Source organism: Ursus maritimus, assembly GCF_017311325.1.
Source record: "Ursus maritimus isolate PB19 chromosome X unlocalized genomic scaffold, ASM1731132v1 scaffold_X1, whole genome shotgun sequence".
Lineage (NCBI taxonomy): Eukaryota > Metazoa > Chordata > Mammalia > Carnivora > Ursidae > Ursus > Ursus maritimus.
This window is the reverse complement of record NW_024423319.1, coordinates 6,663,557-6,688,508: the sequence shown is the minus strand read 5'-3', so window position 1 is coordinate 6,688,508 and position 24,952 is coordinate 6,663,557. Positions and strand designations below refer to the sequence as shown.

At 44.5% G+C, this 24,952-nt stretch overlaps 1 protein-coding gene across 1 annotated transcript; it reads left to right on the top strand.

Annotated features, from left to right (window-relative positions):
- The first annotated feature begins 11,269 nt into the window (after positions 1 to 11,269).
- On the top strand, positions 11,270 to 14,008 carry USP26 (ubiquitin specific peptidase 26). Its single transcript, XM_008701682.1, has one exon. The coding sequence runs from the start codon at positions 11,270 to 11,272 to the stop codon at positions 14,006 to 14,008; it is 2,739 nt and encodes a 912-aa protein (XP_008699904.1).
- The last annotated feature ends 10,944 nt before the right edge of the window (positions 14,009 to 24,952 follow it).

The following is a 24,952-nucleotide window of genomic DNA, read 5'->3' as shown; positions in this document are numbered from 1 at the left end:
AAAGCTTGCCATTTGCAACGACATGGATGGAGCTAGAGAGTATAATGCTAAGTGAAATAAGTCAGTCAGAGAAAGACAAATACCATTATGATTTCACTCCTATGTGGAATTTAAGAAACAAAACAAGCAAAGGGAAGAAAAGAGAGAAAAATCAAGGAGCAGACTCAGCTCTAGAGAACAAACTGGTGGTTACCAGCGGGCGGGGGGTGGATGAGGGAAACAGGTGATGGGGATTAAGGAGGGCACTTGTGAGGAGCACTGGGTGATGTACAGTGTTGAATCACTATCTCACGCACCTGAAACTAGTATAACACTGGGTGTTAAGTAACTGGAATTTGAATAAAAACTTAGAAAAAGAGTTCATTCGGGGCGAGTAAAGACTTTGCCCTTCTGCCGTAGTCCTGGGGGGGGGGGAATGGAAGCGGTCATCGGGTGAGGTTCGGTGCCCTATTTTTGAAGGGCCAGGGCCCTCTCTGAAGCAAGGTGGCATGTTTCCTCGCCTATGCTGCTTTGTAAATGTACCTCAGAACTTGGAGAAGAGCTTCTTAGGTCTCTGCTTTCTCTACCTTCAGGATGGCCTCTGTCAGCACCACAGACACACGACTGAAAGATCAGTAGGGAAATGAGGGAGGCATGAGGCGGTTTGCCGCATTGTCCGAGGGTGCAAGTCCAGAGCAGCTGCTCATTCTCTTACTTGCGCTTTGTGCGCTCCTTTTCCTTCCAAGATGAGCGAGCCGAGAGTGGAGCCCTGTTTTTGGCAGTGCGGTAGAGACCCCAGAAGCTGAAGCTGTAAAGCCCCAGATAACTGGAAACACTGACATTTTTTTATTTTGGACTGCTCTCTTTTTATCAATCTGTCTCTCTCCCTCACCCACTCCCCCCCCCCAAACTTTTTCTTTTTAAAAGCAACAAGGAGGGAAAAATCTGCTATGCAGGATGAGGAAGCTCTTAAGTAGGGAGATGAATGAGAACCACTCTTTTAGGGGTTAGAGGTATGATTTCGGTTTTGAGAATCCACTCTTAAGGATATTTCAGAACAAGTTAAAGAAAATAATAATGAACAAATTAAGGCAACTTTGCATTTCTCCTGTTTAGAGAACTGAACTGATCTCTCAGAGCAGACAGATTGGTGTTTGGAAGCCATTAAGGGGGATTTTCATTCCAGCACTGTTGCATTTAGTTCATTCTCAAGTTCATTTTCCCCGCAGAAGTGGCTGGGTCACGTTCCCGCGCAGCTCTCAGCAGGCCTCACTGTCGCGCGTAGCCTGAAACACCAGAAAGATGCTTTCAATCGCTGCCCTCCTCACTGTGGAAAGGAAAATGCTGCAGCTCCCCCTTGTGTCGTGTGAGGCCAAAAACAGCCCGGAGGGAGCTGCTGCGGCCGAATCCACTCCAATAGTATCTTGGAAGTGTCTCCTTCCAGGCTTTCTGGGGGTCGGAACAGAGCGGGGGCTCCAGCTGCTCTTTTGGGATTCCCCCTTCTTTCCTGCACTCCTGTAGAGTATCCAGGAACCTCCTTCTTGGAGGGTCGCCGTTTTCTGGCAAACGCTTCCTTTGGGATGATTTTCCTCATGACCCGGGTTGTCGTGCAGTTACCGTCCACCTAGTGCATCCAGACTTGTACCATTTCGTCTCCACACCACCGGAGTGGAATTTGATTCTACTGTTGCCTCCTCCTGCCCTGTCATGGGAGCCACTTCATCCTGTGTCATGACCTTTCAGTTGGAGTCAGGCACTGCTTTCTTTGCCCCCGCCCCCCCGAGGTAAATTTGCCAAGTTTTCCCGAGTGTCTCACGCTCGCCCTGGTACACGAGCTTGGACTTGAACATTGTGGCCGCTCGGTAAGCATGCAGCCAGGGTGTGAGATGCAATGACGTGTCTGTCTTGGAAACAACTCCCCAGTCTTTGTGCCCTCCCCATACCTGACCTGGGCGCAGGAGTAGGGGAGATGCCACGGGGTTCCCTATGAATGAATTTCCTTACTTCCAATAATCTTTGGTAATTACCAAAATTCCTCACACACATGGCAGTTCTTGTGTAATGTGGTTCTTGTTACCGATTTTGCACCTTTGCCAATATTGCAAGAAGAAAAGAAGTCTCATTTTACAAATTGTTTTTAAAATTATATAAGTTAAAAGATCCTGATTCTTAAAAAGATTTCCACCGTTTTGTTGTTATAAGACAAAACCTTAATTGAATTGCTTCACTGAGGTGTGTACGCATTTTCTTTTTGTGTGTGTTTTTTGTGTGTATGCATTTTATTTTTATTTTTTTAAGTTGTTATTTAAATTCCAGGTAGTAAACATAGAGTGTAATATTAGTTTCAGGTGTACAATATAGTGATTCAACACTTCCATACATCACCCGGGGCTCATCATAACAAGTGCCCTCCTTAATGTGTGTATGCATTTTATTTTTGTTGTTGTTCCTTTCTCTTTCTTTCTTTTTCTTTTCTTTCTACACCCAGCACGGAGCTCAAACTCACAACCCTGAGCTCAAGAGCTGCACGCTCCACCAACTGAGCCTGCCAGGTGCCCCCCGTGTGTATGCAGTTTAAATGGGACTGATAGATAGTTCTTTCCCTGTGCAGCCTCCTGTCCCCCTTCACCTGGTCTTCACATCCTCTTCAGCTTGCTGTTCCAGTAACAGTATGAACCCATTTCATTTCCCCCCTTCCTGCCGAGCCAGCCCTTATTTTAAGAGTCTAGACACTGTTGTCTTGAGGAGAGATAGAATCTTTTGGGCCCAACCCTTAAAAAACTCCTGCTTGTCCAGCTTTATGATTTCCTTTGGCAAAGGAAAGTTTCACTCCACGCAGATCGAAAATAAACTTTGCTCCCCGCTCCGTATTCGCTTGGTGGCCGGGCCATACAAGCAGCCGTACCAGGTAGCGCAGGCTAAGGGACGAGTCTCGCAAAACGGGAATGCTTTGTGAATTCTAAGGTAGGAAAAATCAGGCCTGGCAACGTTCTGAAAGAAGCAAGACTCGGACAGGGTCTTCAAAGGCAGGGTAGAACCGAGCCAAAAGGAAGGACAATTATTAAGGAATCCAGGCAGAGAGGAAATGCTATGAGCAGCTGAGGTGGCAGAAAACAAGGGGACTCTTAGGTACCACTAACTGAATTCTCCTTATCTTACTTAATACATTTTCCCTCGGGCTGCCATGTTTTGTAGATTTGTCTTCTACCTGATCTGTGGGCAGGAATATTTTATTGCTTCATCTTTGGATCTTGTCCACAGTTGACTGGGTATCAACAGATAGTTTGGTTAGTAAGCGAATAAACAAGCGAACCCAGTACTTCGCAGGGAAGGGCTGCCAAATACTCGGAGAGCTGCAGTGGGGAAGAGGAATTGATTTCCAGAAAGCCTCGTTTATCATAATTTCAATGTAACAAGCATGCATTTTCTCATGAGAGACCTCTCTTTTTTAATGAAATCATATTTAACTTCTGGAAAATAATCTGCATTCTGTTTTCCTAATCAACTGTGTCTTATTAATAGCGCTAACATAATCATTCTAAAAGAATGAAAAACCAAAAAATGCCCTGCCAATTCTGTCTCTCAGAAGAGGTTCAAAGCCTGAATAGTTCATGGGAACGATTTGCTAGTCTGGAGAATTCTTCCCATTTTGGTCAGGGCCCCCTATGGAGAGATTTATGTGCAGTGTATGTCAGGAGGCAAAATAATGGCATTTCTCTGCTATACAATGACTCGGACATTTGCTGGGGGCAGAAATGCACCTTTAAACCAGAGAAAGAAGCAGAGTCTGCCCTGATCCAATCATTTTGAAAAGCCATGTGCCCTGAAGCTGGGACCAAACATAATGACAGGATTTAATTGCTAAAGCTCTAGAGGCAACGCGCCTCTTGATGTGCTGACCTTTAACCCGGACTCGGGAGGGTGAAAAAGAGAGGGGACGGTTTCCCTGCCCCTTTCCCCCCTTCCCAATCTGATTTTGCCTGTTTCTAACCCTGTCTGCATACCCTAATGTGCAGCTCCCCCCCACACCCCATTCCCATTAGTTACTTCCAGCTTGGGGGCCAGGGTGGGAATGAATAGAAGAACAGAAAGGAAGGCGGGAGGAGAATAGCAGGAGGAAGTCTACAAGCAGTTGACAGCTGCTTAGAAGCAGGGGGCAGAATTACAGCATCTGAAATGAGAGCTGAACCCCTGGTCCCCTGATGCTTCTGCCCTACCCCCACTCCCAGCAGTTCATGGGATTAGGCCTTTCCATTTTTCTGTTCTCTGTCCCTATTTCGACTTCTCTGGTGCATATTTGTAATGACTCCCCCCTCTACACCTTCGGCTCCCTGACTCCTTTCATGTGGTGCCTCACGAATGGCGGCATCGCGAGCAAAGGGAAATGCAAGGTTCTGCGTATTACATGTCCGCTCCGTGGCAGCTGGGCAGCCCAGTACAGCTGGAGAAAAACACAGATCTGCAGATGTGCTGTGAATCTGTGACCACGAGCCTGAAGTCAGCCCTTCGTGCTGCTCTGCAAGCGTTCCAGTCCATTCATTCTCCTGCTCTTCTCCACGGTTCGCACACCCCCTTTCTCTCCAGATCTCTTCCCTGTTCTCCGGCCACATGGGTCTGCTCTGTGTTGCTAACACGCCCAACACCCTCCCACGTGCGGGCCTTTGAACTTACTCTTCCTCCTGCCTGGAGCACCCCGCATCTGTGTCTTTGTTCCCTCATTTCCTGCAAGAGCCCGCCACGCAGTGTCATGGTCCTCAGCTGGGCCTGCCCAGGCCACTCTGTCAAAGGCAGCACACACACCCCCCCCACCAGCGCACCCTGAGCCCCTGACCTTATGTTTCTCGAGCAGTTACTACCATCTGGTAGTCTATGTACTTTTGGTGTGTACATTTTCTGTCTTCCCGCTAGAATGAGCGTCTTACGAGACCATGGGTTTTTTTCTTCCACACCTAGAGCTTACCATAGTGCTTGCTAGTATGCCACACGTATTTAAGGAGCGAGTGGCTAGATGCAGGCCCACTGAGTTTTGAGGAGCCCCTCTTCCCATTTGCCAAACCCAACAGATTCACCTGCTCACCCTCCAGTATTTTTTGTATGTGACCACAGTTTCCAAGCCCAGATCTGATGCCCATCATGTTGTTGGTGGAAGCATTATCTTTTACTTAGACTTCCTTGGGAAATCCGATGTGGTGGTTAGCTATATCCTACTTAGCATCACAGTCGCCAATGAATCTTAGAAGATCATTTTCCAGTTAGTTGAATGGGCCCCGAGAGTGGAATCGGCCTATCCGAGGTCACTAAGCTGTGTTTAGTTTAACATAAACATGACTTGAAGTTGTTTGGCTTTTTGGGGCTCTTGTTTGGGATTATTAGAGATACCAAGAAATTACCAGAAACCTCTGTGGTAATTGTCTGGCCCGGTCTTGCTTACTGCATACAGAGGCTAGCACACTAGCTCATGGGTCCTTCATTTCTACCCAGTGAGGCTCGCTACAGTAACTGAGCGGGACTTCTCACCATATGCTAGGTGTGTCTTTGTTCGCTCACTCCACACGTTTTCTTTCTTTTTTTTTTTTTAAGATGTATTTATTTATTTTAGAGAAGGCAGGAGGGGTAGAGGGAGAGAGAGTCTTCAGCAGACTCCACTCTGAGCGTGAAGCCCAATGCGGGGCCCTATCTCACAACCTTAGGATCATGACCTGAGCGGAAACCAAGAGTCGGACCCTTAACGGACTGCACCACCCAGGTGTCCCTCACTCCACGTTTTTAAACTTGAGAAGTTGTGAAATAAGGGTGCGGGGGTGGCTCAGTTGGTTAAGCATCTGCTTTCGGTTCAGGTCATGAACCCAGGGTCCTGGGATCGAGCCCCATGTCAGGCTCCCTGCTCAGCGGGGAGCCTGCTTCTCCCTCTTCTGGTCCCCCTTCTTATGCTCTCTTGTGCTCTCTCGCACAAATAAATAAATAAAATCTTTTTTAGAAAAAAGTTGAGAAATAAAATGATAATTAAAACTCACCACCTGTACCAAATCACGTCCTCTACCTTGATCCTCACCTGTTCAGTGAAATAAACACGTACTTGAGTTTATATAGGTGATCCCAAGTGTAATAAGATGTCAGTGGAAAAGATCAGACACTCGGGCTGTTTCTTTCTCATAGCCATGAGCTGAAAGGGCCTTCTAGGCTTTATTCTTCTGCCTCCAGGTTGTAAATACCTCCACATTTTCTCCTTCTGTAATGAATGCTTTGGGAATGAGAAATGCATATTCGATTTTGAAGGATGTATTCTCATTGGTTTTCAGGTTTTTCTTCCTCTTGAAATAAGGAAAGCATGAATGGTGGGAAATAGAAATACAAGACACAGAGGGTAAATACTCCAAAGCCTCACAAATCCTCCAAAAGTTATCTTAATGCACAATTATTAACTGGGCTTCTGGGTTCTTGGACTTGCAGGCATTTTCCCCAAGGGCCAGTTTCTTTGAGGGAGGGCTTGGGAAATCTCACTCCAGAAGATCCTCTCCTTTACAAAACACTGCTCCCACCCTGACTTTGTGTCAAGCGCTAGACAATGGCAGTGAAAGGACATTTTCCCGGATCCTTTGTCCCCACCGGAAGCAAGGCCCTTTGCGTTTGTGATGTGTATAGGATAATACTTACAGTCTATGTTGCTTAGGTACAGTGAATGCTCATGTCCTCTGTGTCCCTGAGAACCCTGGTCATGATGCATGGCATAGAGCCGACAACGCAGGAAATCATAATCCGCAGCATAGAGCAGATGCTCAGCAAATACTCAATGACCAAGACGATCGATGTAAAGTGAATTAGTAAATGAATCATGAAGCAGACATTTCTACCAAGAGTTTTGAACCATATAGCAATCTTCGCGACTCCGAAGGTGATGCCTCCAAATCTGACAGTAGTGCAGCTCTATGAGTATTTGCCTGCGCTCTGAGATCAGCAGCTAGCCTCGTGTGTTGCACTAGTCGGTGACCAAATTGAATGGACTGAGTTTGTGGGTAAAACGAGAGAAAAACGCTTTGGCTTTCACGACTTTGGAATGGAGTTGGAATATCAGTACTGCTGACACCTAGTTTAGTCTGCATAGAATAGTCACATAGCACTCTTCAGTGGAGTCTTAGAAAAAGGATACATTTTAGTTTCAAATCTTCTAAAAACAAGCAATCTTCTAAAAACAAGCAATCAAAGAAGCCCTGGAAGCCTCTGAGTGACAAGGCAGAATCAGAGGATTTCAACTTCAGATAGTCTAGCTCGGAAAGTGAGCAGTGGTTAGACCCCTCAGCTGTCCGTCAGCAAGATGGCTCCTAATCTGCACTTTCCCTGCCCAGCGGGCTCAAGGAAGTCGCCTTTATTCTGGAATGAAATATACACACATTGAACTGTGAGGAAAGAGTGATGAATGGAGACATCACTTTTGGAAACACGTCTCTCAACTGCCTTCTTGAAGGCAGAGAGCGGAAATGCCATGAGGGTCTTAGATTATTTCAGCTATCATTAGAAAGAAAAGACAACAGTTTTTGATAAATACAGATCAGCTGGGATTGCAAAGTTTTGAATGCAGCTTGGAAATCGTTCTGGGGTTGTAGGTTCTCTCAAGTGGCTGAAATAGGAACAATGAAGACTTGGACTTTTTGTGTGTGTGTGTGTGGAGAGGAAATAGTTTAAAGTCTTCCTTAGCATCTACAGTAGGACGGTGAACTATAAATAATCCAGACAACTTGCCTCTGCTGTTGTGCTTGAATGTTTTTATGGCCCCATTTCCACCATGATAAATCTGATCATTCTCTCACTTGGATGCATATGCACTTCTGTGTATGGATGGGTGCAATCCCTACTTCACTGAGCAGAGCTTGATAGATAAATACATAAAACAAAAATCTCCCTAACTTATGCTCCACCAATTTTGAGTTTTTGATGACTTGGGCAGGGACCAGACCAAGCAGAAGTTTCCTTTAGCATTATCCATAAAGACAGGGTTTGCTGAGCAAGTTAATAACACAGACAAGATTTAGGAAGAGTATTTAACTATGCAGGAGAAAATACAGGTTCCCATAAATTTTGGCACATGACTTCTTGATAACAAACATTTGTAGTGCTAAGTGCTTATCTATTCATTAATTCAGATTGGTCCCCTATAGAGTTATTCAGAAAGTTTTAATTTTGAGTGACTAAGTACATCTGATCCTTCCTCACTGGTTTTGAGTTACAGGGAGCTAGCTCAGGTTATGTGGACCCTGTTGTCAAGGCTGGTTGTAGGAGCCTCTCTAGCCTACATACAATGGGCAAGAAATTCTTAGACTTACTTTTGTCAGTGAGCCCAATACTCTAGAGTTGACCATGGTGTCAGTGGGATGCTAATCACTAATATAACTTTTTTTTTTTTACTAATATAACTTATTTGGAGTCACTGGTGTGTCCTGTGGAGAGCTAAGCATAGAAGAAGCAGGTCGGGTGGGGGGAACAGCACATTGGTCTCTGGTACCTTATAGCCTAAGGTCTCGGCTTGGCCTAATGGTAAATATTTGTCAGGAGGGCCACTAAACTTTGTCTTTTTTGAAAACATATGTGTACAGTGCTCAATACCAATGGACATATACTGATGGGTATTGGGAAGATCCATTCTATTTTAGAAAGAAATGTTCATTACCAACGGATGATGCCTTGGATGCTAGCAGCACTATACCTAAAGTCCATTTTAATGTCATCTTAGAACATTTAGGGTTTGGGGAATGGGTTCTTTACTTAGTACTCAAGATTTTGTCCTTGCCTTGAACACAATCTCCTAAGCTTAGTGAGTGTTCGCATAGGATGTTTGAGACATTTTTGGAAAGCTGGGACATTTGGCTATATATTTTTTTGATCGTGTGTAATTTGTAGTTGATACAGGATGACAAGCAGAATTACCCATGGTGGGGCTTTTTTAATTGACCTTTTCCTGTCATATTTTAGGGCGTTTAGTGGTAAGTTAAGTTTTCAGTTCTACTTTGACTACTTACATGTAGGTTGTGGTGATCTTAGTGCACTGTCCCAGTGCTGTTCCTCGTAACCTCGTGGGAACTTCTCTTTTCCTACATCAGTGATTTGCTGTCTGACTGTTTCCTTCTACTTACCTTCAGCTAGCATGTTGTTAGGGACCCTACAGTGTAGAAGCCAGGCGTATCTGGCTTGTCCCAAAGCAGGCAGTGTGTGCTTGGAAGTGTTAATATGTAAAGAATTAGGGTTATAGATTTATCACTTTGTGAAACTAATGAAAAGGTGCTAAGGTGCCTTCATGAGTGATGTGTTTACAAAGCCTCAGAACTTGTCTGGGGATATCTTGGACTGAAGTTCAGAATGGATGGCTCTGAAGTTCTCAAGCCAAAAATGACCTAAGTCAGGTAAATTTGGTAGACCTAACTTGTTGAAAAATATGTTTCACTCATGGTTTAGTAGGCAAGGCACCTGGGGAGTGGAGAGACGGGATTATTTCAAGAAATCGACCTAATTTAGCTTGTGGGAAGTGCATGTCAGCCAGTTGCAAGAGGTAATCAATTGGAGGAGAATGTGGAGGCAATTCTAGCCAATCAGAAGGACAGTGTTAGACTGATGATAAAAATGGTTCCTTTACAGTCTTAATTCCATGTAGTCTAGAAGACAAACAGATCTCACACTCACTGTCCACATCCTGTAATTAACCCTGGATGAAAATGTGGTGTATTTGTCCATGGATGGCTAGATATGCCCTAAAGGTGTTCAGATAGTATTTTCTGGAAAGGAGAGTACTAAGACCTAAGGCCTGCTAAAAGTTGTTGTATGTGATTTTCCCATTGCCTGGGCTGGTGGTCCAGTTGTACTGCAAGGCCTTATGACAGCTCTCCACAGGCCAGTTGACCCAGAGACTCTACTGGTGATTCTAGTTTAGACAGGTGAATGGAAGCATAGTTGCAGGTATGAGGAAAGCAAGACTAATGATCCAAGATATGGTGTAGTCTAGTACATAATTCACCCATGTTGAGCATAACCAGTATTTCTCTAGGCCATATGACGATACAGTAAGAAATGGAAAGTAAAAAAATGTTAATTGGGACTTAGTAAGATATTTATGTGTGTTAACAAGAGACCCTTAATGCTGACTTGGTTTTACCCCTGGTATAATGGCCAAAAGGGCACCAGACTGTTGGTTTGTTTCCTTTTTTAACCTGGGGCATTCTTCACTCTGCATGGATGATATCAACCTTGAAACTTTGGGCATGCCTCCATAGGAACAGTGAAGCCAACACTGGAACCCATGGGAAACTTTCCACTCATCATATCCTGTTTCTTGTAAATTGTTTATACCACCTGCATTTGCTTGTTCAAAAGTAAAGCACAGTAAACACAATCTTGAGCTTAGTCTCAGTCATAATTTTAACCAACTTTCAAAATTGCTTTTTATGGTCCTGCTCCACATGGCTTTAAATTTTCAATTACATCATACTTATCATAAGAATTGGTATTGCTTAGAGCATACCAGGTCATCTTGGCTTGTTGGAGCTGGAGATAGCCAATTCTTTGATATCTGCTTTAAGCATTGGTAGGTTAGGTGCCCACATGGGGTAGAATGTGTGGACTTCACACTGTGACACGTGAAAGAAAGAAACATAACTGGATTTGGAAAGAGGTAGATTGATTTACATTTAGTGGCCTGTGTATGAAGTCCTTTAGATTTCTGGACATTAAGAGCTACTCACCTGTTATTGGTTTGAGGGCTGCCAGTGCCTCCACTCTCTTATGGACTTATTATGATTGCCCTGTGGGGTCATTCTATGGCAGGAGAATTAGTACATTATATGCCTATGCTTGAGACACTGTTCATTATGCTCTTCAGCTATGTATTGAAAATCTTCCAAGTGTTTAATGATTTCAGTCGAAGTGGGGAAATTAATCAGAATAGAATCTAGTGTTGTAGTGGGAAGGAGATTTAGTGTATGGGAGTAGAATTTGAGTTCTATCCTGGTAGCTTAACTGATTTTTCTTGATTTTTTTCCCCAGTAGCTGCCTTGCCTTAGAAATCAAGATTCTTCCCTCGTGTCATCATGCACAGCTCTTGAAGGGTATTGGTTTTATCACTAAATAGCCGGACATCCAGAACCTGAAGAAACTGTAGTATAAAACCAATACTAGAAATAGAACCATTCTTATAGAGAACTAAAGAATCATTTCTTGGTGCTGTCTCTGAAAGTGAGCTTGCAAAACAATTTGGAACTTTGAGATTGTCAATAATTCAGGATACGTGTAACTTATTTGTGAAGAAAAGATGGCCACTCTAATGGCACATGGTTTTGTCCAAATATGGAGCAAGAAGACGGGGATGTCTAGGTCCAAAGAAGCATACATCAAAACAGTGGAAAGAAAGAAGAAGATCAAACTGGTAGTGTATTTCACCACCGGAGAACATATAACTTTTCAGCTAAGTAATAATATTAAAAATGTGGTCCTTAGATCGTATGGAGAAAAGCAAAATCACCTGCACTTAACTTTCCAAAACAATAGCTTCTTGTTTATTGAAAAATTATCTTCCAGAGATGCTGAACAGTTGAAGATGTTCCTGGATAGAGTCCATCAAAATAATATTCAGCCATCTGTGATACCTGTGAAGGATGGAGGTATCTTTGCCAGCACGACAACACCGAAGGAAATCAATAAAATCTCATTCCACAAAGTGTGCAAGAAGCCAAGTAGTGGATCTTTTCAGACAGGAGAAGGAAGTGGAACAGCTGACCAGAAGATGCCTTCGTTTGCATTGAAGTCATCAAAACCTAGTTGCAAAGATTTACTAGAGGATGGATATGGGAAGAGGAAAGGGATGCTATCATCTGGTTCAGAGACGAATGGGAAGAACCCAAAAAAGAGTAACTCTGTAAGAAAGAAGAAATCCCAGACAAATCCCTTGAGGCATGTAAGCCACAATGAGAAGAAAAAATTGAGGTTAAGAGTGTTAAAAAAGAATAAGAAATTAGAGTTTGAGACCTTAACCAAGAACGTTTCTCCTGGAAAGCCTCCCCTCGATGGCAAGCATCTTCAGATGCTGTTTGAGAAAATGTATTTGGCATTTCTTTTGGCACCAAAGTATAATGCAGATGATCCAGAGTGGGACAAACTCAAGATGACCTTTGATTTCTATCCAGAAAAATTATGGCAAGGCCTCCCCAATTTGGGAAACACCTGTTATATGAATGCAGTTTTACAGTCCTTATTTTCGATTCCATCATTTGCTGATGATCTACTCAGTCAGGATTTCCCATGGGGTAAAATTCCCCTTGATGCTCTGAGGATGTGCTTGGCACAGCTGTTTGTTTTGAAAAATATTTATAACATAAAAATCAAGGAGAGGTTACTTGTGAATATTAAAAAAGCCATTTCAACAGTTGCAGAGATCTTCTCTGGCAACATACAAAATGATGCTCATGAGTTTTTAGGCCACTGTTTGGATCAGATGAAAGAGAACATGGGGAAATTAAACACAATTTGGAAAATGAAAATTGAATCTGAGGAGGACAGTTCAGCTCAACAGGTCTTTGCTGGCAGTGCTGCCACCAGAGTGCTCATTTGTCCCATCATCACTAATTTTGAGTTTGAGCTGCAGCGCTCTATTATTTGTCAAGGCTGTGGTCAGGTTGTTCTCAAGGCAGAAGTGAGTAATTATCTCTCCATCAACCTTCCCCGGGGAATGAAAGCTCTGCCTTTGTCTATTCAATCCGCTTTTGATCTCTTCTTTGGAGCAGAAGAACTTGAGTATAAATGTGAGAAATGTCAACACAGGAGTTCTGTCGCAGTGCACAAATTCAGTAGGCTCCCCAGGGTTCTCATTGTTCATCTGAAACGTTATATCTTTAACGAGTTTTGGTCGCTAAGGAAGGATGACCAGGAAGTTGTTATTCCTAAGTATTTAAAGTTATCATCTCATTGCAATGAAAGTACCAAACCACCTCTTCCTGTGAGCAAGAATGCACATAATAGGGACTTCCAAGTCCTAAAAGTCTTTCAGAAGATGAGTGCTGAAAACCTCTGTCTATTAGCACCTTCCACAAAGTTGACCTCGGCATCCAGTCTTTTCCCCGTTCCACACATTGGGCCAGACAAAGAGTCTAAACCACAAAAATGCCAGACTCTCTGTGAAGGGTCACGCAAAGAACAGCAGAAAAAAGACCTGGGAAAACATTCCAGACGGAATATGACAGAGTCCAAATTGGTGAACTTAGGAGATGGAGCAGTCATTGAAAAAGAGCTATTAGCTGCTAGCTTAATGATGCATCTGGAAGAAAGGTCCTCTTCTCTGATCCATCACAACAAAGGTAAATCCACCAGGGGTCCAGAAACGTCTGAAAATCTAAAGCGAAAGAAATACAAGAAAACTAATGTGTTTGTAGATGTTGAGAGTGTCGCTGACACCGTTGAAGATGTTTACGATGGTAAAAAACCCAGACTTTCAAAAGAATTCCAAAAAGTGGCTGAACAGACCCAGCAGCATGAAAGGATGAGGATCTACGAACAAGCCCTTCAGCAGGCACTGCTTCAAGCCCTTTTGAAGCCACACATCCGGTGGTACAGGGAGAACCTCAGGAAACATGCAGACTTAAGTTTCCAGGGGGCCAATGTGAATTCCCTCGGTGCATCGGGTTCCAATAAAAAACCTGGAAACAAACAATTTTTAGATATGGAGAAGACAGAAGCTGAAGCCAAAAAACCAAAAGGAAATGCTGAGATGAGAGATCTCTATGCCTATCGGCTCGTTGGTGTTGTCAGCCATCTTGGGAAGACCCCAAATTCAGGCCATTATATCAGCGATGCCTATGACTTTGAGAGGCAAGTATGGTTCACGTACAACGATCTCCAGGTATCAAGTATCCAAGAAGCTCTGATGCAGGAGGCTAGGCTTTGCACCGGGTACATCTTCTTTTACATGCACAATGAGATCTTCGAAGAGCTGTTGAAAAGGGAAGAGAACTCCCAGTCTCGTAGCACAGAGACAGGGGAGACCCCTCAGGAGAAATAAGTGGAACGGACTCCTGGTTGCACACATCTGCTTGACTGCCTCATTAGTCACCACATCCTCCATGGAAGAAAAACTCTGAACTCTAGCCAAAGATGAAGAGGCAGTTGGCATCCAGGACCAGAGTTCAAGCAGAAACACTTAGGGAGAAACCTCCATTCCTAACCCTAATACATTTCAACCCCACCGTTCCACCTGATAAACGTTCTTTTCTACTAGGCTAGAACTGTGCCCTCCATATTTGAGTGCAGTGGATTTTAAGTGCAGTCCTTGAACCAGCAGCATCAAGAGCATAGAGAAACCTCTTAGAAATGTAGATTCTTGGGTCCCACCACATCCCTACCTAGTAATTCAGAAACTTTCCAACTCTGGGGGCAGGTTGGTGGTAGGCAACAGCAATTTGATGGAGGTTTGTCTGATGCTTGAGAAATTTAGAGAACTACTCTAGTGTGTTAGAATATCTTGGTGGATTTTGCTGTTGTATATTTGAATTACGTATATTTCTAAAAAGGGTCTGATTATGTTTTTTGTTTCTTATATTCATGTATACCTTTCCTTCAGAAACTTATAAAAACAAAACACACACACAGAAATCACTCTTCTGATCACACTCAGTGATCCGATGAAAAAAAATTAGTTTCTGGAGTCCTGACCAAAAAACCACAAAAACACCAATTGCCGAGGTCCTAGCAATTAAAATAGTTGCTGTGGTCTGTCAATAAATAGTGAATGAAGCTGGTAACTCATGAATCCTCTCGGGCATACTCAGATGAGACTCTAACACCGGGTCAAGTCTCCAAATTATTTGTTAAACTCCTCCTTTTCCTCAATGCCAAAGGGGCTATATACTCTCAAGCTATAAACCTTAAGGATGGAGATCTTATTTGCCCTTAAGAACTTGACCCATTTATCCTGTTGGCTAGCAAGCTGTTCTTGGTGTCATTTTGGTCTTCTCAGAGAAGCACTCGCTTTGCCTCAAAGGAATATTGATTTACCAGAACTTTATCTGAAGCCTTGAACAATCCTCTGCATTCAATATTACAAGACTAATTCCAGATTTCTTTTATTTCTCCGTATCTTTTAGCAATGTTGGCCTATTCCTTCAAGGAATAAACAAACAATGCACACTTTAAAGTGGACCTGTAAGATTTGGAAGTCTTACTTGTTACTGATTTGTACAATGTCATAAAACTTGCACCAATTTGATGCAATGTCATACAACTTGTGCCTGGAGATGATCTGCTTCGGGGTAGAACCTCATGGATCCTGAGGTGGTCATATTCTGTTGGAACTCCATGTGATTTAGGAATTTGGAATTCTGATAGCACATAGGTGCCATCTCTGTCCCCTAGCCTTTTTCCACCTCTGAGGCAGGGAACCTGTAACACCTTGTACCTTTGTTCGGAACAAATTATTTCAAAAGTACTCCTACTAAGAGGCTTTCTCACATCCCATGGAGGGACTGAATCTTTGGTTCCAGCGTTACCAGCGTGGGTGTCCCCCTTTATGGGGTATGGTCTTGGTCCAACTGTAATTAATCCAACAGCTTGTTGATTCTTTTAATCCCAGAGACCCTTTAAGAGGTGAGCTGGAACACAGTGGTGTGGGAAAGTTAGACAATGCCCTGTAAGGGGAAAACCAGATTCAAAAGTCAGGGAATTCTGTTGTTCACAACACAGTATATGGAGAAGGAGCTCTGAAGGACCTCCTTAGTTAGGAGTTTCTTGAGGTAGATGCAGGAGAGGGCGCTTTCTAGATTGAATTAATCAGTCTCGTGGAAGAAAGTGCTGCGGACACGATGATGAGAAACTTGTTCAACTTGTGCAGTTCTTCAGCAGCTGCAGCGGTTGAAGGATAAGCCTGGAGTTACACTTAGGAGGAGAGGTGTGGTAGTTCAGTTTCACAATTTCAGGCTTTTGACTTTTCTAGAGTTCAGTCTGAGCTCAGTCGCGTAGACATCAAAGCAGGAGTGTTGGTAAGAGTGAGCAAAAAGTTACTTTCCTTTGACAGGAGAAGGAAGATGCCAGTAGTTTTGAGATTTAGAAATGTCTGGCGTGGAGTATAGAGTATGATGCATCCTGACTATGCTGCTCTTCGGCATGTAGCGATTCCAAAATGCGGGGTAAGTCGAAAGGCAGAGAAGATGGCTGGGATGTCCGTGACAGGGAAGCTCTGACCGCCTGGACAGACGGCTGGGCTGGAACCCATTATTGCCCTCAGAAGAAATTTGGAATGTACAATGAGCAGCTGTATACTGCTATTTGCCCTGCTATACTCTTATTTAAATAAAAGATTAAAATAATTCTTAAGTGACTCAGTGGCTGTTACTTATTAGTGAATTTTTATTAGTTCTGTAATTTATAAATGAGGTTTCTTTTTCAGATTTTATTTATTTATTTATTTATTTATTTATTTATTTATTTATTTATTTGGGGGAGGGAGGGGCAGAGGGAGAGGGAGAGAGAAAATCTTAAGTGGGCTCCACACTGGGTGTGGGGCTTGAACCCACGGCCCTGAGATCATGACGTGAGCGAAATCAAGAGTCAGGAGCACAACCAACTGAGCCACCCAAGCGCCCCCAGGTCAGGTTTCTTTTCTCATTATTTTTTTAAAGATATTATGTATTTGAGAGAGAGAGGGCACAAGCATGGGGAGCAGCAGAGGGAGAGGGAGAACCAGACTCCCCACTGAGCAGGGAGCCTGACATGGGGCTCAATCCCAGGACTCTGGGATCATGATCTGAGCCGAAGGCAGACGCTTAACCCACTGAGCCACCCAGGCGCCCCCAGGTCAGGTTTCTAAATCATCCATGGATATAAAAGCTTTGACAGTGTATTAGTTTTCCGTTGTTTCTGAAACAAATTACCACAAACCTGACGTCTTAAAACAACATGACCTTAATATCTTACAGTTCTGGAAGTCAGGAGTCCAAGATGGGTATCACTGGGCTAAAATCAAGATGTTGGCAGGGCTACAGTTCTTGTGGATGTTCCGAAGGGACAATCGGCTTCCTCGCCTTATCTAGCGTCTAGGGGCTTCCCCACATTCTTTGGCTCATGGCTTCATTCCTCCACCTCCTAAGCCAGCAATATCGGGCTGAGACCTCACACTGCCATTTCTGGTTCTCCCTCTTCTGCCTTTCTCTTCCACTTTAAAGAATCATGGTGAGACTGGCCCAATCAGATAATCCAGGACAATCACTGGGCCCAACCAGATAATCCAGGACCATCTCCCTACTTTCAGGTCAGCTGAATAGCAACCTTAATTCCCATTTGTTTCATAAGGATACATTTACAGGTTCCAGGAGTTAGGATATGAACATCTTTGGGGGGTCCTTACTCTGCCTACTAATAGTAAAGTCAGTGAAAACTATTTTGTTCCAACAACAAAAAAAGCAGACTGATTTAGGACTCAAACCTTTGGAAAATGGTTTTGGTCGCTCCACCAGGTAAAGAACCCAAAGCACCTAAGGTTTTGTTCAAGGGTGAGGGAAAATTGTAATTGGTCATTGAGGAACGAACAGCTTGAGACCAATTACAGAAATAAGGGCTACAGTAGCTTTGCAGATTTTCTCTTTTCTATGTATGCGTCTGTCTGTCTATACTCACCATTCTCTTTTTCTCTATCCCGCTTCCTATATGTTATTTTATCTTATGCACAAGTAATTGGAGGTTAACTTTACAATTGAGTCTTGAGGTAACAGAATGTTCAGTGGGTGCCTGCCTGAATTTGAGGAGTAATTAATAAAGCCCATGATGGATACCAATGACTTGGAACTCTGAGTCATCTAATTCGGGGAAACAGTGAAAACATACGAAAGGATGGGTATATCTATCTAGTAGGTGGAAAGAGGAGTTGTTTTGCCGCTATAAGAGTTCAAATGTATGTAGAGGGATGCATAGGAAAGCTGAGTAACCGAAGGGATGGGCTGTGCCAGTTATCAACTCTCAGCTCCAAACTTACCCTTCAGTACCGGCTCTGCAGCAAGGGACAGAACATCAGGCATCCCTTCCCTACGGTGAGCCAATGTTGAGCTTTTCAGGAGACGGTGTGAGGGGCACATTGCAAGGGGAAGTGGCACTCTGGCTGTTTCCAGTTGTGGAGGTGGGTTAGCAACGTGAGCTGTGATCGTGAGCCTACCTGGGGGACGAGCTAACCCAGCCACCGAACCAGAATGTGTGGTCCCTCATGACCTCAGAGCTGCAGCCTGGCCTGGTGATGCCGTTTCTGATGCCAGCTCAACCTGGACTCCATGAGTTCCAGGGCTCTGGCCTGCACCCACGCCCTGACCCCCGTTGATCCCGTGCCCCTCCCAGGTTTGTACTCCACCGCCCTCCTAACGCCCAGCCCTCTTGACAAGAATCCACACACTGCAGGCCTCCTGCCATCGCACCCTTAGTCCCTCTGCGTGACTGTGTGCCTGTAGCCCTACTGGTGCGCTGGAGGGTCACCGCTGGGGACCCCGCTCTCTCTGCGCGCCCTTGCATCCACGCCCTGGCTGAGGCTGGTCTGCATCCTGACCACTCCACTGTACTCTGGGTGGTTACCCCCTGCTTGCCCAGGGACCGGGGACCGTGTCTGTCTCAGGCCAGCCAGCCAACTTCTCTGTCATCTGGTAGGCCGCGACTACATCGTCCACAAGATCTGAACCCTGGCCCTGGAGATCGGGGCCCCTTTTCAATTTGTCCTTTCTTGGACACTCTCCCTCCCTAGGATACAATATGGAGTTTTCTTATATCCTATAGTTACTCTTATCATTGGTTAATAGTTCTTTATATTAAACTCTTGTTTAAATAACTAGTTTCTATCTCCTGGTTGGACACAGACTGTAGTCAGGTTTTCTAGCTCTACTACTCCAATTAAGTCCAAAGATTTTAATGTGAGATTCTTCGTTTTGATTTTATTCAGTGCTGCTTTTTGGTGCAAAGAAGGCTGAACAAAGAACCATAATCCTTCAGTTGCTGGGAAGAGATGGCTAAGATATCAAGAAAGCACCTCTTATTTTAATGCTCCATCTGCTGTGTGGATAACAATAAGAACTGCTAGATGGTTTTAGGGGGTGACCTGCAGTCCAGACAGGTTCACATGTGACAATGACAGGGACCTTGGGCCACAACATCACTCTAGTGTCTACATTCATCCTTTATCAACCTGGTTATACTTCTGTTCTCTATGTTGACCCCAGTCAGTAAAAGTATCTCACAAGATAATTCTTTTTTTTTTTTTTTTAAGATTTTACTCACTTATTTGAGAGAGTGAGAGAGAGAGCACTATCAGGGGGAGGGAGGCGGGGGCAGAGGGAGAGGGAGAAGCAGGCTCCCCGCTGAGCAGGGAGCCTGATGCGGGGCTCCATCCCAGGACCCTGGGATCATGACCTGAGCTGAAGACAGACGCTTAACTGACTGAGACAACCAGGCGCCCCTTTCACAAGAGAATTCTTAGCAAAGTATGTTTCTGTAACCTAGCAGAGTGGATTCTTTCCCCCACTGAAAGTTTCCGTGGCTGGCAAGCAACAGTGAGACGGTGAACTCCAGGGGACCCTGGTCGCCACTTTGACTCAGTGGTGATGCGTGAGTGGTACAAGGAGGCTCACATCCGGCACCAGGCACTGGGTATCACGGTGCTGGGCTGCAACAGCACCGTGTCCATGCAGGACAAGGCCTTCCCTGCCTGTAAGGTGCAGTTCTAGCCCCGGCCCCTGCCTGATGCCCACCCTGCATCCCAAAATCTGCCCCTGTCCTGAGATTCACCTGCATCAGAAATTAACCAGGTACTCTGCTCAAAAAAAAAAAAATCTGAAAGTTTCATATTTGAGATTACCACTGGTAATTCTACTCTTTTAAACTGAATGTGTTATTAATTCTGAAGTCTGTATGGCAGGCTGGCCACCTGGAAACTCGGGCAGGAGTCAGTGCTGACGTCTGGAGCCTGACATCCACAGGGCCAGCTGGCAGGCTGGAGATGGCTGCAGTCTTGAGGCAGAATTCCTCTTTGGCAGGGGTACCTGGGTGGCACAGTCGTTAAGCATCTGCCTTTGGCTCAGGGCGTGATCCCGGAGTCCTGGGATGGAGCCCCACATCAGGCTCCTCTGCTGGGAGCCTGCTTCTTCCTCTCCCACTCCCCCTGCCCGTGTTCCCTCTCTTACTGGCTGTCTCTCTCTCTGTCAAATAAATAAATAAATAAAATCTTAAAAAAAAAAAAAAAGAATTCCTCTTTGGCAAACAGATTTGCTCTTAAGGCCTTCAACTGACTGGATGAGGCCCACCCACATCATCAAGGGTAATTTACTTAAAGTAAACTGATGGTAGAGGTTAGCCATGTCTCCAACATACCTTCCCAGCAACACGTGGACTGCTGTTTGATTATTTGGGAACTACGGCCCATGCAAGTTGATAGCATAAAAAAACTAAAACGTCACATGTGTTGTGTAAATCCACAAACTTAGTGCACCTGAAGAAAAGCACGAGCACAAAAGTCAGTTTTGTTAAAGTGCACTCTATTGTGTGCGCTTATATATTATCTCATAATGATCCTAAGTCATTATAAGACAAACAAAAGAGTTTTAGGAATAAAAATTCAATTGGATAGTATTAAGAAAAACAAAACAAAACAAAACACCAGGGGCGCCTGGCTGGCTCAGTAGGTAGAGCACCCAACTCCTGATCTCTGGGTCATGAGTTCAGGCTGAACCCACTGCATCAGGAAATGTTCCTTGGGCTACTTAAGAGAACTCTCAGGCAGCTATCAATTCGGTTTCATTATTGCAAAAAGTATCGTTGCTCTAAACCATTTTTGCAGCATAAAACTTCTTGCATAAAATTAAGCAGGTTTCTAAGAATAGAGTCTTTGCATCTGACAGACACTCCTAATTTCCCATCTCTAATTCTACACCTATGAGTCACCAACCCCTGGGGTCTCTGGAAGGTGCCTCGGCAGTTCTTTCTGCCACAACAGCACCTGTAACATTCACAACCAGGGTTCTCAATGGCAATGTAAACTCCCTTGCCTTTTCTGCATATCACATATTTCTTGCCCCAGAAATGCAAGGTAGGTAGGTAGATGGATAGATAAAGGAAAGTGGCCACTGCTTTTCTGCTATGATTTGAGAAACATTGGGAATGCCAAAAAAGAAGCCTGTGGCCCGGAATTCAGCCAAGTGTGGTCTACGGGCTAAATATGGCTTGCTCTGTTTCTGTAAATATTACTGGGACACAGCCAAGCCGATTCATTTACATATTCCCTAACTACAGCAGCCTGGTCTAGTAGTTGTGAGAAGTCCTGGAAAGCCTAAAATATTTACTGTCTTGCCCTTTGTTTTTTAAAGATTTTATTTATTTGAGAGAGAGGGAGAGAGCGAGAGCACAAGCGGGGGGTGGGGGGCAGAGGGAGAGAGAGAAGCAGGCTCCCTGCTGAGCAGGGAGCCCAATGCGGGGCTCAATCCCAGGACCCCGGGATCATGACCTGAGCCGAAGGCAGATGCTTAACCAACTGAGCCACCCAGGCATCCTTGTCTTGCCCTTTAAAGAGAAAGCTTACTCTTCTGTAGACTTTTGTTCTGCCAGTGCTTGAAATTCCCCGTTAAGAAGACATCATTCGGGAACGTTCCTATAGGTAAAGGAAAAAGCTCTGGACAGATACAATACTCCAGGGTTCATAGGGTCAGATGCTTTTCTTTCCCAAATTTTAGCCTAGGGCAGAAATGACCACAGTAATAGGAGGAGGGAGAGAGGAAGTGGGGGCATTGAGAGGTATTGTAGGGCAGAGGACATGAGCAAGGGAGGCGCTGGCTATGAAGACAATTTACCCACATAGGATACATGCGGAGAATAGGGAGAACGGTGTGGCCGACTTGTATGGATATCATTCTCTGCAACATCTGAGAAGGACAAGCCCAAACCTGGAAGAATGGCACAGAGAGCACTTTACTGAGACTTTGGACAAATACCAAAAAGATAGAGGAAAGGTTCTGGTGGAAGTGAATTCAACTAGCTTCAACAAGGAATAACTGAGTGCTTCACCTATCCTAGCAGGCAGAAGGTGGGTGGGGGCTACCAACCTTGAAATAATAGCACCAACTCTAGCTCCACCCTCTTCCTCAACCCCCATCTATCTAATCAATCCTCTGTCTCTTTCTTTTCATTCATTCCCAGTGCTACTAGCCTAGACAAGACTGCCATCAATCAACTCAGTCAATTAACAATCTTTTGAGTCTATGATGTATATAAGATAACATAACTGATGAAACCATATGGTGCTAACGGGAGCAACTAGACATGGAGAGGAATAACATCTCTGAGAAAGGGGGTTGCTGCGGTCCTGGGTGATGAGAAAAAGCTTCAAGACAGACAGACATGGCAACTGAGCTAGGCTTTGTGTGTGGCACGGACATCGGACGTGTGCTAAAGGGGGCATCTCCAGTGAGGGGATGGGCCTAACGATGGCACACCATATGGAATGCCTCATTCTTATATTACAACACATCATGGCACTAACGCGGAATCTGAGGCTCCACGCCCTAGAGTTGAAGTGGGCCATCAAGAGCAGACACCAGACCCGTACCCAAGCTATGTGGTCATGAAAGAGCTCGCTGAGCATCTTTAGATTGCTTACTTACATTTCGTTAACGTGAGAGGATATACTGAATAATGGTCTCTCGTATCCAGGGAGGCTGTTACTTACGCTAAAGAGAACAGAATCCTGAATGTCTGGGAGGGGAGCTAGTGACAGCCCATACACACGCCTTGCAAAATAGCATCCTAGGGAAGCAAATGCAATGTGAAGAAGGAAAGGTGCCATCTGTGTCCACATTGAGAACATACTAAGAGATTTTACAGTTCACTCATGCCTTTATGACATTCTTTAAAAATTAATACAATGTGACTCGTCTCTGGTTTGTTTACAAAACCCATACCAACTTCTCTCCCACAAACCACAAAATATTCTGCAGGACAAATATGCAAACTAAGTCTTAGAAAAATCTCTCCTTTGCTGTATCTTTTAGAAACGAATTCCGCCTCAAAGGCCACTGTTGAATAGACCTGTAACTCTGCACTTTCCTACCCAGGTAGGACATCGTTCCTCACCTGCCCCAGCACGGTCATCTTCGTGGCAGGTAGCTGAGGTGAAGGAAATGAGCACCGATCAGCTCTTTCCCCACCGGGAATTCGCTCCTGTGTATTACCGCCTTCCTTATTACATGTCCAGTGGCCTCTACAAATTGTATAATGGTCTCATGAAGTATGTCAACAGGTTCTCAGATGAAGACAGATGCATCGAGGTCCCGTGAAATTTTGAAGCAACACATCGTGCTCGTCTATGCTGATTACTTTTTCACAGCAATACTGGATTCCGCTCACGATCCATCCCCACGAGAGCCAACACCATGTCCCTGAGAGGCTGGCCCGCCTATAAATGATGCCTTTCCATCTGAACAACATTTAGCAGGAGAGCGGCTGGCAACTGGACAGTGTCGCCCAGGATAGAGGTGACTACAGACATAAGAAGACGTTCGGGAACACGCCCCTACTGCCACATAGGCACCCATCATCCAACCATCGAGATAAACACCTTCTTACATTCCAAAAATGACAACACTGTGTCCCCACCAAAAGACACATTTTTTTCTTCGAATGAGTTAAACTCATCTTGATTCCCAACAGTCATGATACCGCAAGTGTAGGCAGTGAAATACCTGCCCCCCTCAAAGATGTCCTCGTGCTAACTCCCAGAACCTATGAGTATGTTATGGTACATGGCAGGGGTGCTAATCAGCTGACCTTGAGGGGCGCCTGGGTGGCTCAATCGGTTAAGCGGCTGCCTTCAGCTTAGGTCATGATCCCAGGGTCCTGGGATTGAGTCCCACAGAGGGCTCCCTGCCCAGTAGGCAATCTGCCTCTCCCTTTCCTTCTCCCTACCCCCTGCTCATGATCTCTCACTCTCTCTGAAATAAATAAATAAAACCTTTTAAAAAATCAGCTGACCTGGAAATGGGAGATTACCCTGGATTATGTGAGTAGGCCCAACCTAATCACAATGATCCTTAAAAGGGAAAGAGGGAGAAAGAACTAGAGAGATGGTGGTTACCAAGGGCTGGTGGGTGGGGGAAATATTGATCAAAGTGTATAAGCTTCCAATTATAAGATTAAAAATTCTGGGGATCTAATGCACAGCATAGTGATTATAGCTAATAGTGCTGTATTATGTACTAGAAAGTTGCTAAGAGAGCAGATCTAAAATGTTCTCACCACAAAAAAGAAATGGTAATTATGCGACAGGCTAGAGGTTAACTAATGCTATGGCGGTGATCATCTTGCAATATATACATGTATCAAATCAATGAGTTGCACACATTAAACTTATTCAATATTACAGGTCAATTATATATCAGTAAACCTGGGGGAAAAAAAGAAACCCCCCACACACAATCCTTTGTGTTCTAGGAAATAGCTTATTGCAAAGAATGTCTCCTCCCTGCATGACTGAGGGAAGACTTGTGCATGAGCCCCTTGTTTACCTATGACGAGGCCAAACACAGACCTTTCCAAACTCCCATTCTTTGTCTCATCAGTTGAACTGAACACTTTGCTCCCTTTGACCAATCTGAACACAACACCAGTTACCTTTAGACTTGACCAAATTTTAATCCCAGTTCTCCCCTCCCCACAGGTCCCTGAGCTGTGACTCACTCTTAGCCAGAGCAAGCATCAGAAGGCTTGCTTAGCAACCCGTCCTGAAAATCGGCTGACTGCAAACAAAGACATTCCTTGATCATTTGTCCAATTACGTACCACATGCTTATCCCACTCTCCCACATTCAGTTCCTTCTAGCTTTATTTACTCCTTCCTATAGAAGAAAACCCCTCTCCACCTGACCTTTGAGACTCTTGGAGATCTTACGGTTGGAAGATTCTCTCTATGGCAACAGTCCCCTCCTCCTATTACAACAGT

Coding starts and splice junctions, on each gene's coding strand:
- USP26 (XM_008701682.1), top strand. CDS start 11,270: ATGGCCACTCTAATGGCACATGGTTTTGTCCAAATATGGAGCAAGAAG.